The sequence below is a fragment of the Hibiscus syriacus genome, unplaced genomic scaffold (genome assembly GCF_006381635.1).
Source record: "Hibiscus syriacus cultivar Baekdansim isolate YM2019G1 unplaced genomic scaffold, ASM638163v2 tig00111427_pilon, whole genome shotgun sequence".
Taxonomy (NCBI): Eukaryota; Viridiplantae; Streptophyta; class Magnoliopsida; order Malvales; family Malvaceae; genus Hibiscus; species Hibiscus syriacus.
In genome coordinates, this window is record NW_024063088.1 from 234,660 (window position 1) to 247,930 (window position 13,271).

At 34.4% G+C, this 13,271-nt stretch overlaps 1 protein-coding gene across 1 annotated transcript; it reads left to right on the forward strand.

The window, feature by feature from the left end:
* Positions 1-12,139: 12,139 nt before the first annotated feature.
* LOC120162966 (pectinesterase inhibitor 4-like) lies at positions 12,140-12,916 on the forward strand. Its single transcript, XM_039173000.1, has one exon. It carries the CDS (start codon positions 12,146-12,148, stop codon positions 12,788-12,790), a length of 645 nt encoding a protein of 214 aa, XP_039028931.1. The 5' UTR covers positions 12,140-12,145; the 3' UTR covers positions 12,791-12,916.
* Positions 12,917-13,271: the final 355 nt, after the last annotated feature.

A 13,271-nucleotide genomic window follows, 5' to 3' on the forward strand; every position in this document is an offset into this window, starting at 1 on the left:
CAACCTGCAACTAGAAGACAAATAAACCAAGCCAAAAACTATACTCCCCACCAAACCCCGGAATTTAATTAAACCTATCCGCTCAAGGAATGGAACCCATGCAGCGAGCAATAAACCAACTTTTTAAACAATTATAGCATCAATGATCTAGACATGTACCAAAGAGCAGCAGAGTTCCTCTTCGTACCCATAGGGAGACCCAAGTACTCAGAAGGAAATATTCCAATGGAGTAGCCAACAGAACTAGCCCACTCATACAAAGAATCGTTGTCGACAATAATACCGAATATTCTACTTTTCTTCAGATTTATTTTTAGACCAGAAGCAAATTCGAAGACTCTTAGAACTCGCTTTACGTTCAAAATAAGACCTAAAAAACCTTCATCTTCTTTCTATCTCTCTACTCTTCTTGAAACTCTGTTGTTTATTATTATACCATTGTTAAAGGTATATACGTAGTCGAATCCATCTGATAGATCAACAAGTTCTTTTACATCCCCTTATCAGATTACGTCGACAACAGTCCCCGGTGGAACCAAACTCTGAGGAAGTTGCTACTTCAAAAATCAAAGTTCGAAGTCGAATGCAACGACAAAGGCCAAATCCCCAACTGTCCTCGCATGGACCTGAAGTCATTGATGGTTGTAGACACAATATTTCGTCCGATTATACTTAACATATAAATATATATATTATATAAGTTATTTACATATCTTTCCTTCTCTTTTTATTTTACAGACCCAGTACAAAACAGCCTTGCATTGGACCCATTACACACGGGCAGCCCAGGAGCACGCCAAGCCCAGTACAGCAGCCCACCACACGCGACCCGCTGGAGCAGCCCGAACCGGATCCAGTGGAGCTTCAACCTGAATCAGTAGGATTAGGGTTCCTAACCCTAATCTCTTATCTCCTTTGGCACCGCAAGCACCCCCAGCTTCTTCAACGCTACTTCTGCAACAGCCTGCAACCAACACTGGTTTCCTCGACGACAACCCACGTCAGCTTTTTCCGGCAAACAAAAAACGTGCCACAACAAGTGTTAGAGTTCGAATAGGACTCAAAGTAGGCCAAAAATAGGATTTCTTTTTCCTATAAATTAATGTAAGCTCACACATTCGAAACACACAAGGTTGTACACGAAAATACAGTGGAAATACATACGAAATACAATCAGATTTTTTTTACGAATATTCAAAGCATTCGAAGCTTTCTTATTTCTGCAAAAATTCGAAAAGAAAATACAAGGTAAAAGCTCATACCTTTTTCGAAGTTCTCGATTTGCATGCAACGTTTTCCCTTTCCTTTTTTTCGAAAGACCGAGGAACATAAGGGGAAAAAAGAGATCTTTTTTAGATCTACGTTGCCCCGAGGTCGTTTTTAAAAAAACATTTCGATTTTTAAACCTAGGGAGAGAAAAACTTTTAAAAAATAAAAAAATAATTTTTCGCAACCGATGACCGGCGGCAGACGCCAATCAACGGCGGCCGACGAGGCGGCGCGGTGGCCGTTTTCTGGAAAATGCGGTGGTGTTCTTCATACTAAGAACACTTCAGAGAATTTGAAGCTTTGGGTTTTGATTCATTTGTGTGGGGGAAAGAAAATGAATTTGTGTTTGTGTTATTGGGTTATATATCCAACCCATGGTCCGACCCGTCGCCCCAATCCACCTAGCTCTGACCCGCGTGTTTTTAATATAGAAGGGGGAAATTCTATTTTTGGTCCCCCTATTTTCTAAAACTCTATTTTACCCCTAAATCTCATTTTTTGTTCCGATTTTCTTTCAAATTTCACCGTCAATTTTGTTTTATTTCAATTTAACCCTTATTATTATATATATATATTTAATTATATTGTTATATTTATTTATATTTTCTATATTTTTTAATTTTGGTTTTTATTTATTTATGTTATATTATACTATTTATTATTATTATTATTATTACTTTACTATATTGTTCTCCATTATTATTTTTTTCTTTATTATTATAGTTATTATATATATTTTATTATTATTATATGTTATATATATATATATATATATATATATGTTTTTCTTAACATTTTATTTATATGCATATTTGTTTTATTTATTTACCTTTTTTCTTTTACTTTTTTATTATTAATTATATATTTTTATCTTGCATTTATATATATATATATATATATATATATATATATATATATTATCATAACATTTTATTTTTATTTTTACTATATTATATGTACACATTACCTCACACTCATTTATTAGCCAGGCCCCTCACCCTTTTTTTCTTCTTGTCATTTCTCCCTCACCAAAATTTGACTTCTTTTTTTTTTACTTTATTATATTTATTATCATTTTGTCTTTATTATTATTATTACTGTTATATATATTTTATTATTATTATTAGTATTGTATATTTTACATATTTTTTAATTTTTATTTTATTTTTATTATTTTATTCTATTATTTTATTTCTCTTCTTTATTACATTTGTTTTTATTTTAATTTCTTTATTTTATTTATTATTGTTGTTTTCTTATCTAACTCGTTTCTTGGCTTTTTAAGGGTACACTTTTAAACTTATCAGAGGTAAGTAATTCGGATCAATATTTACATTTTTAATTAAACTTGCAATTTTCTTAAATAAAGACAATTGAAAATTACGTAGTACCGAAAGGGAAGTTCAAGGGTGCTAACCCTTCTTTGACTTTAATCGACTCCCAAATCCGCCATATCTTTGGTAAGACACAGATCAGGTAAGGAATAAGGTATCTGATCAACTCATTTGCTTTAAAATAAATGATCGGTGGTGACTCTAATTCATTTAATCCAAGTCGAAGCCCAATTCCAGGCCCAACCGAAAGACAGCCGCGATAGCTTCGCGACTCTGCTGGGGACATGTAAGTGAGTCAGGCCAGAATTAATTTTCGGTTATCTTTTTATGCGAAAATAGTAAATTTATATTTTAATTTATTTATTCGATTCCAATTATTTATCTTTGATTATTTTTCAAATAAATAGTTGTACTGACAGTTTTCTCAATGATTTCAGCTTGTCAAAACTTTTTTTCACCTAAGGCTCTAAACCCGAGCTCTGAACCCATTTTAATTGGGGGTGAAAACGACGCCTTCGTGTAAATTTATTCACCGTGCTGGCCTAGCAAGTAGCCTTCGGGATTCATAATAAGGGTTAAATTAAAATAAAATAAAATTGACAGTGAAATTTGAAAGAAAAACGAAATAAAAAAAATGAGATTTAGGGTAATAGAGCTTTAGAAAATAGGGGGAACCAAAAATGGAATTCCCCCCTTTTATATTAAAAACACGCGGGTCAGAGCTGGGTAGATCGGGTCGACGGGTCGGTCCATGGGTTGGATATATAACCCAATAGCACAAACACAAATTTAGTTTCTTTCCCCCACACAAATGAATCAAAACCCAAAGCTTCAAATTCTCTAAAGTGTTCAAAGAATACCATCGCATTTTCCAGAAAACGACCACCGCGCCACCTTAGGATAAATTTTTTTTTTCAAAAGCTTTTCTCTCCCTCAGTTTAAAAATCGAAATGGTTTTTTAAAAACGACCTCGGGCAATGTAGATCTAAAATAGATCTCTTTTTTCCCCTTACGTTCCTCAGTCTTTCGAAAAAAAGGAAACGGAAAACGTTGCAAGCAAATCGAGAACTTCGAAAAAGGTATGAACTTTTACATTGTATTTTCTTTTCGAATTTTTGCAGAAATAAGAAAGCTTTGAATGTTTTGAATATTCGTAAAAAAAATTTCTTGTATTTCGTATGTATTTCCACTGTATTTTCGTGTACAACCTTTTGTGTTTCGAATGCGTGAGCTTACATTAATTTATAGGAAAAAGAAATCTTATTTTTGGCCTACTTTGAGTCCTATTCGAACTCTAACACTTGTTGTGGCACGTTTGATGTTTGCCGGAAAAAATGGACGTGGGTTGTTGCCGAGAAAACCGGCGTTGGTTGTGGGTTGTTGGAGAAACTACGTTGAAGAAGCCGAGGGTGCTTGCGGTGCCAAAGGTGAGAAGAGATTAGGGTTAGGAACCCTTATCCCGCCGGTTCAAGTTGAAGATCCACTGGATTCAGTTCGGGCTGCTCCAGCGGGTCGCGTGTGGTGGGCTGCTGTACTAGGCTTGGCGTGCTCCTGGGCTGCCCATGTGTAATGGGTCCAATGCAGGGTTGTTTTGTAATGGGTCTATAAAATAAAAAGAGAAGGAAAGATATGTAAATAATATATATAATATATATATTTATATGTTAAGTATAATTGGACGAAATATTATGTCTACAGCTGCCCCTATTTGTCAATTTTCGTGGAACAAAAAATAGGATAAAGACAAAAGGACACAAATTTCGTTCGGTGGAGTTGAAAATTGACTTTGATATTTCAGTTAAGAATAACTCCCTGTCGATTTGGATGGCTCCTTCGTTGCGAAGTCGAGTCCGTCTTGAAATGATGTGGAATTGAAGCTGTAGTTCGGGATTTGAATCGGAATGCGGCTTTTCATTGCCAAATTGTAGCTAACTTCGGTCTTCTTCTCGGTTTAAAGACCCTGGTTTAAAACTTTACCCGGAAAGTAGTTGATAAGTCATCGAGCTGAATGAAGTCGAACTCGAAAACTTTTATTGACAGATAACCCTTCTCGCCTTGAGTTATGTTGTACTGAACTCGAGAGATTGCCCCATATCTTCTTCTTGACTTAAAGACCTTGGCTTCAACCAGAAAGTAGTTTCTTGATACTACCATGCGGTTGATGTGTCACCGAGTTGAATGGAATCGAACTCGATATTTTTTTGTTGACAGATAGCTTTTCTCGACTTAAGCTATGTTGTAAATTGGACATGGCCTTGAGCTGAATGTAATTGAACTCGAGGGTATTTGTTGGCAGATAGCCCTTCTCGCCTTTAGCTATGCCGCAAATGATACGCCTTGGAGCTGAGCATAGTCGAACTCGAAGGTCTTGGTTAACAGATAGCCCTTCTTGCCTTGAGCTATACTGCAAATGATGTGCCTTTGAGCTGAGTGCAATCGAACTCGAAGGTCTTTGTTGACATATAACCCTTCTAGGCTTGAGTTATGCTGTGAATGTGTGCCTTTGAGCTGAATGTAATCGAACTCGAAGGTCTTTGTTAGTAGATAACCCTTCTTGCCTTGAGCTATGCTGCAAATGATGTGCCTTTGAGATGAGTATAATCGAACTCGAAGGTCTTTGGCAGATAGCTCTTCTTGCCTTGAGCTATGTTGCAAATGATGTGCCTTTGAGCTGAGTGTAATCGAACTCGAAGGTATTTTGTTGGCAGATAACCCTTCTTGCCTTGAGCTACTCTACAAATGATGTGCCTTTGAGCTAAGTGTAATCGAACACGAAGGTCTTTGTTGGAAGATAACCCTTCTTGCCTTGAGCTATGCTGCAAATGATGTGCCTTTGAGATGAGTGTAATCAAACTTGAAGGTCTTTGGCAGATATCCCTTCTTGCCTTGAGCTATGCTACAAATGATGTGCCTTTGAGCTGAGTGTAATCGAACTCGAAGGTCTTTTGTTGGCAGATAACTCTTCTTGCCTTGAGCTATGCTGCAAATGATGTGCCTTTGAGCTGAGTGTAATCGAACTCGAAGGTCTTTGTTAACAGATAACCCTTCTAGCCTTGAGTTATGCTGTAAATGATGTGCCTTTGAGCTGAGTTTAATCGAACTCGAAGGTCTTTGGTAGATAGCCCTTCTTGTCTTGAGTTATGTTGTAAATGATGTGTCTTTGAGCTGAGTGTAATCAAACTCGAAGGTCTTTGATGATAGAAAACAATTCTCGCCTTGAGTTATGTTGCCAATAGTTTCTTTTAAAAAAATGGCTTCCCTTCACAGGTCTAAGACGATCATAATTCTTCAGGTGGTTCCTCTAAGCAGGTCTGAACCAAGTAATATGATTTTTGGATGACTCCCCTTCACGGGAAAGCCCACTGATAAATTCTATCAGCCGGATATCTTCTGTCATGGAATTGAAATCTGGCTTGAAAATGTTAACTGGAAACCTGATACTCATTATTGAGTTAAGCTGATCTGGATTCGTTCTAAATTGGCTCTCAAACCCATCTGAAATTGATTTGAGATCTGTAGATATGTCAAGTCAGTTGAGGTGTAGTTTCTCACTGCTGAGTCAAGCAACCACCATCGATCTTTAGAGGAGCTTCCGAATCGAGTATGAAGTCGAAACTTTTCTCTGAAAGCTGCAAAAAATTATGCATGTGAAAAATGATGAATGTAATTCTCTTAAGTATGTCTAAGATGCATGCAATATGAATTAGCCTTGGACGGAGTCTCGTGCTTTGTCTGTCGATCTTGATCATTGGAATCGATCATGCCCCATTTTCTTCTTGGGTTGCAGCCTTTCACATTTGAGACTGTCATGTTTGAAAATGTTTTTTCCTTTCTCTTATTTAAGAGGGAAAAAAGGATATGAAAATAGAAGAATTCTGTAAAACATTGCCCCTTAATTCAGATTCGTAATCAAATCGAATCAAATTATAAACATGAGTTCAAGAATATCAAATGAATCAATAGGTCTTTTAATGATTTCAGAGTTATAGCTCTTTGACAAATATTCAAGTGGATGAGTTACCTTTAGGTTAACCTAAGGTTTCAGCCATAAAAAATGTCATTTTTAGGTCATTGCAACATGTTTTTTCTTTGGCTTGGCATTTTAATTGGATGCGAACAAAAGGACGCAACTAACATTATCAATTACTAGACTTTCTATTTATGTTCTCTGAAATCTTCTATTTGTTAAAGTTTTGTAAGCTCCTCTAACAAAGGTAGTGCAGAAATATCAGTCTAAAAGTGAAATTGTTGAGTGCTCGTGTGAAATTGACTGTAACAGGTGTTCCTTAACTCCCTTAGTTCATTTTTACCGAAACTCCTTATTTAAATTTGCCATTGTCTGGCTAGCTGAATCCATAAAGCCGGGGCATTTAACCAATTGCTCTAGAGGGACAGCTTAATATCATTGTATAGATATTGTAATCACCTTTATTAGGCTAGCTAAATATTATCCATAAAGTCGGGGCGCTTAACCAATTTCTCTAGAGGGACAACTCAAGTTTTATTGTATATTATAATCACCTTTATCAGGCTAGTTGAATATTATCCATAAAGTCGGGGTGTTTAACCAATTACTTTAGAGGGACAGCTCAAGCTTTATTGTATATATATAATATTATAATATGGGTATACGAGTCCAATTTCTTAAGTTTGTCAAGAATAATCTGTTATAGTCTATGTGTTTTTTGAAAGTCAAGGAATCTCATCTTTAGAGTTCAATTTCCAAACAACTGACCTAAACTATATTTTCTTACTCGACTATTCCATCTATGAAGATCATTGTCATCACTGAAAGTCTTAAACAAAAAGTATAGAAATGTCATATGCAAAAGATGCCCCATGTTGTCCACACCTATGCACATCTAAATACCAAGCCTCTTTTCATTCTTTTATGAGAGGAGAAGGCTATATCGGTTCTTGTAAGGGAAATGTATAGTGTTCGGGCCTTTCGGGGTAAAGTCCTTGTTTTGTTACTTTGTCAAAGATCTGTAACTCTGAATCATTTACAGAGTTTTTTAATTCAGTTGATATTCAAAGAATTTCAAGTTATAAATTTGATTCAATGCTCAGCACAAATTCATTGAAATGTCCCCATAAAAATAAATATGGCAAAGTTCAAAAACAAGTTACAAAAAGAAATATGAGAAAGTTCAAAAACAAGTCCAATCAGGACGCTGCAAAATGGAATAAATCCTCATTGGGATGTTCCACTATTTCTAAAATGTCGAGGATTAGGGCCTTCATCTGTACTTACTTCCCATCTTTCAACCGTTTCACTTGCAGAGGCTCCTTTTGATGTACCCTCAGACGCACAAATTTCTACTCCGGGAGTGTCCTTGCTTTCATCGTAAAATTCCCGCTCTTTTCCGTTTGAACGAGTGTTATGTGGATGAGGTGTGTCCAACTCTTGTTAGTTAATGTGAATGAAATAAAAATGATGCGAAGTATGCAAGAATGCATAATGCATGAAATGTTCGAGGCATTAATCTAAAAATGTGTATGTTGTTATAAATAATCCTTATTGGGGACAAAAGTGTTACGTCTTTAAGAGACAAAAAACATTTTGATGGTATAGATCCCGAACAGCCTCTAACAAGTTGATTCGTCTTTCGTCACCGGTTGAATACCATGTCGAACCGTTATGGCTCCTTTGGCTAAACTGTGCAAGTGACAAGCTGCTTGCCCCAAAAAAGTCTCGAAGGACTGAATCTCCGACTTTCACTCTCTGCTGAGCCTGTTCCTAACGAAAGTGCCATTGGAGTCCTCCATCGATAGGAACTATCCGAAGCTTGCTTCTTGAATTTGGCAATAGTTGCTTGTTGCCTTTGAAAGAGTTCTCTAGGTCAATAACCTTTTCTCGTCTTGCCTCTGCAACTTTTTCCATCTCGTTTTGGAAATGTTAACTTTTGACGTTCTTGGTGTAAACCCGGTCCATTCCGAGTCTTTTCTGACCAGAGCTAGACTTCTGAGCTTTTCATCTCTTTGTATTATAACCCCTTTGTCCATTAATGCGAATTATTTACGTTTAACGAACATGTTTTTGGTGGATCAATACCTGTTTTGGATGAATGATGCAAAAGATGACAATAAAATAAAAGAAAACAAAAATGAAAAGAGTTAGTGAGGTAAAGATAAAAAAACAATCATGAAAATAAAAGTCCTACCCCACATGATATCTATCCGACATGCTTATTATTCCTAACCGGACATGATCTCTATCCCACATGTTAATCTTGAACCAGTCCTAACCACATAAATTTCTAGTTCACATGCTTTGAATAGAAAATAAAGCAGGAAATAATATTGAAACATCCTAGGGTTTGAAAAGAGGATTTGGGGTGGGCTCTAATTTCCTGTACTCTCCCAGTTTAGGTTCTAAAAACGGTACTCGGTTCTCCTTGCTGGTGCCCCCTTGGGCTTGCCAGACCCTTAGTCCTAAACCCATTACAGGCTCATGTGGACTAAGTTAAACTCGAGAGGATACATTCCCTTATCCCCGCACGGTGAATAAATTCACACAAAGACATAAGGTATATTTTACTTTACTATATTGTTCTTCATTATTGTTCTCTTTATTATTATAGTTATTATATATTATTATATGTTCTCTATATATATATATATATATATTTCTTAACATTTTATTTATATGCATATTCGTTTTATTTATTTACCTTTTTTTCTTTTATTTTTTATTATTAATTATTTATTTTTATCTTGCATTTATGTGTGTGTATATATATATATATATCATAACGCTTTTTATTTATTTTTACTATATTATATGTACTCATTACCTCACACTCATTTATTAGCTAGGGCCCCCTCACCCTTTTTTCTTCCCGTCATTTCTCTCTCACCAAACTTTTACTTTTTTTTACTTTATTATATTTATTATCCTTTTGTCTTTATTATTATTGCTGTTATATATATTTTATTATTATTGTTCTATATTTTACATATTTTTTTAATTTATTTTAATTTATTTTTTATTTTCTCTTCTTTATTACATTTGTTTTTATTTTACTTTCTTTATTTTATTTATTTTTTTCTGCTTTTTTATCTAACTCGTTTCTTCTCTTTTTAAGGGTACACTTTTAAACTTATCAGAGGTAAGTGATTCGAATCAATTTTTACCTTTTTAATTAAAATTACAATTTTCTTAATTAAAGACAATTGGAAATTACGTAGTACCGAAACGACAATTCAAGGATGCTAACTCTTCCTTGATTATAACCGACTCCTGAATCCGCCACATCTTTGGTAAGACGCAGTTCAGGTAAGGAATAAGGTATCCGATCAACCCATTTGCTTTAAAATAAATGATCGGTGGCGACTCAATTCGTTTAATACAAGTCGAAGTCCAATTTAGAGCCCAACTGAAAGACGACCGCGACAATGGTCATGGCATTGTACATGGAACTCGATGAAGAATGCAATGTGTCCTGTAATGAAATGGCGATGATCGTCAGTTTAAAAATAAAGTGACACTTACAAGAAAGTGATTTTGAAAAGCATGGACACAAAGATTATAACAATGAAGTAAACAACAATCATGCGGTGAAAACACCGCTGATTTCATTCTCTAACAGGGACATATGTACATTATAGGTGGGAGGGGAAATTGTCCCTCCCAACTTTGATGTTTAAATACACTTTAGGTTACAGAGTTATAAAATCATTATAATTAAGCCCTTGCCCCTCCTAAATTGGTTTTAGGACATTGTAACTTTCAAAATTAATGGAATTAAGCCTTTAACCCAAATTTATGTGATTCAATTACTTTTATGACCTTTAAATTTAAATTTAGTGAAACTAAACCCTTCAACTCTTAATTTTTAAGGTTTAATTATTTTTTAGGATCCTATTTATTTTAAAATTAAACAATTTACCCTTATAATACAATCCTAACTCCGTCGTCCCTAGCCTCGAATGACGGTAAACCCTAAACTACCTTCACTACTTCTATTGGAAAAAACTCAAATACTCAACAAGATCAACTCAAGTCAAATTCCACTTCCAAATCCAAGAGAGCTATGATTCAAATGGATCGGATCAAAACTCTAGAGTGTAGAATGGAGAGAAAAAGAAAAAACAAAGATAAAGTTTTTTTAGATTTTAATTTTTTAGAATTATAGATAAAATATTATAAATATTATAAAAATTAATATTTTGTTTAAAATTTAGAGGCTAATTTAAATTTTTTTTTAAGGTTTCATACATTAATGTAGTGGGAGTTAATGGTTGGAAAATTATTTTATGATAAATCGTTAACGTAAGTGATTAAAATATAAATTTTAAAAATTAAATAATTAAAATAAAAATAAAATAAAATGATCATTAGTATAATTTACAAACAGAGCTCATTAAAAAGCGTTTTTGAGGCGAAAAACACTTTTAGAACTAAAAGTAATGCTAAATCGGTAAATTTTAAAGAGAAACGATATGTTCGAAAAGTGTTTTTCAACTCAAACGCGAATATTGACACTTTTAGTTTTGCACTTGAAAAAAACGTTTTCAGAGTCAAATTATAGATTTTGCCTTCCTTTGTGATTATTTTATGGTGTGTTTATTTTATAATTTAAGATGATATAATTTACCTCATACACTAATAAAGAATTTAAAATTCATTTGAGCAAGTATATTTGACTTGTTGATCATGTTTCTAATTTTTTATTATTCGCTCCTATTCTTTTAGGTCATGAGTTCTTGATCCACTAAGATATATATTTAATTATAATATAATGTCTAAAATGATTATTTATCTTTTAAAAATATTTAACATCAATATTCGTCAATAATTCTCATAAATATTTTTAAAAAATACTTTTCGAAAACATTTTCCACGTTACTTTTTTAAAAACGTTATTAGTAGAAACGGACGTAAGATCTTATGTTAGATTCGATCTTTTAAAATTTTAAAAAGAAAGAACTTATAAAATTTTAAGAGTAAAAATAAATTATCAACCGAAAATAAAAAATATATAATAATTTATAATTTTTACAGAGACAACTGCACTCTCGACCCATTCGGTCCTGGTTACTAGTATGTTCCACAATATAATCCCTTGGTTGTGCGTCTCTTCTAGCATCCTGTAATCCAATAGCTTGTGATTGGAATATATATTATCATACACATGGGCGTATCATCTTCTGGGACTTTTATGATGCTTTGATTCTAATTGTCGAAGATGACACATGGTAAGCACATGGCTTGCCAACTCATTCACATGCAAAATTACTTCTCTCTTTTTTTTTCCTTTACTTAAATAATGTTAACTTATCAACATAAAATTTGAACCACACCCCCCAATACATGCAACATACAAAGAAATTAACATGCAAAATTATTTGCATGTGTAATGTGCATGCATGATCTGCAACATTTCTGATTAGTAAACAATTAATATGCCATTGATCATTAATATTCGCTAATCTCCATCGCACATTGTTTCGAATTAAAAAAAATAGAAAACAATAGCATAGATTATAGAGTTTATATAACCACACCCCAATACCTGCAACATACAAAGTAATTGAAAATGAAAGTAGCTGCTTGGAGAAGCTCTTCTCAACATTCTTTCTTTCAAATCTTGGTATGTTCACTAACCATTCTTCTCTTTCTCACGTTAGACGTTCCAACTGTGTCTGCAAGCAAAACAATCAACAGATCTGCTGGTGTCAAAGCCTACAAAAGTTACATCAAGAAAGCCTGTGATTCAGCCACATACCCCAAAGAATGCTATCAATCTCTCTCCAAATATGCCCACGCCATTAAAACCGATCCGGAGAAGCTCTACAGGGTTTCCTTGTTCGTCACTATAAAAGCTGCTCGTAGAACTTCATCCTCCATTTCATCTCTGTGGAGACTGAGAGGTTTGAGTCCCACAGACCGAGCCATCGTCCGTGATTGTGGTTTGACAGTGAGTGATGCCATTGACCATATGAAGCAATCCTTGACGGTGATGGCCAATCTAGAAGGAGCGGATGGTAAGTCTGAGTTATTAGGAGACATAAGAAAGTGGATTAGTGCTGCGTTGACAGATACGAGCACATGCACGGATGAGTTTGATGGCCAGAAAGTGGGCTACGCGGTGAATAAGAATATCAAGAAGACTGTGTTGAATCTTTCCAAGATGACTAGCAATTGTATGGCTCTTCTCAATACTCTGCCAATTAATTACTAGCAAATTACAGGAACCACTACATGTGTTTAGTGATTTGTGAATACGATTTGTTCTTATTGTCCAATGAAACTGACATTTTCTTGCATTTCTGATACAAAATGAAAATGTTTCTTGTAAGATGTCATACCAAAGAAGTGTATTGATCATGCTGATCCTTGTTTAATTCCACCATTATTTTTCTTTTCAAATCGAACGCCGCCCTCTTTGGGTTCTCATGTGCCAATAGTTCTTTTCCTTTTTCTTTTCAAGAACATAGAAGAATATATCTGTCTTTTTTAATGCATAATGCCAAAATTAACTCCAACGTTTATCAAGATGGTTATTTTTTCTCTAATTCTATTTTTGAGAGCATTTTGACCCCTCCATTTCATTTTCGAGAAAAAAAGAGCCCTAACATTTGACAGAATAATCACTTTGTCTCTTATTCTTTTTTCTAAGGAATTTTAAACCTCAACTGATGTATGGGTAATGTACCTTCAAT

Excerpts from the sequence above, each read along its gene's own strand:
- LOC120162966 (XM_039173000.1), top strand. The coding sequence starts at position 12,146 with ATGAAAGTAGCTGCTTGGAGAAGCTCTTCTCAACATTCTTTCTTTCAA.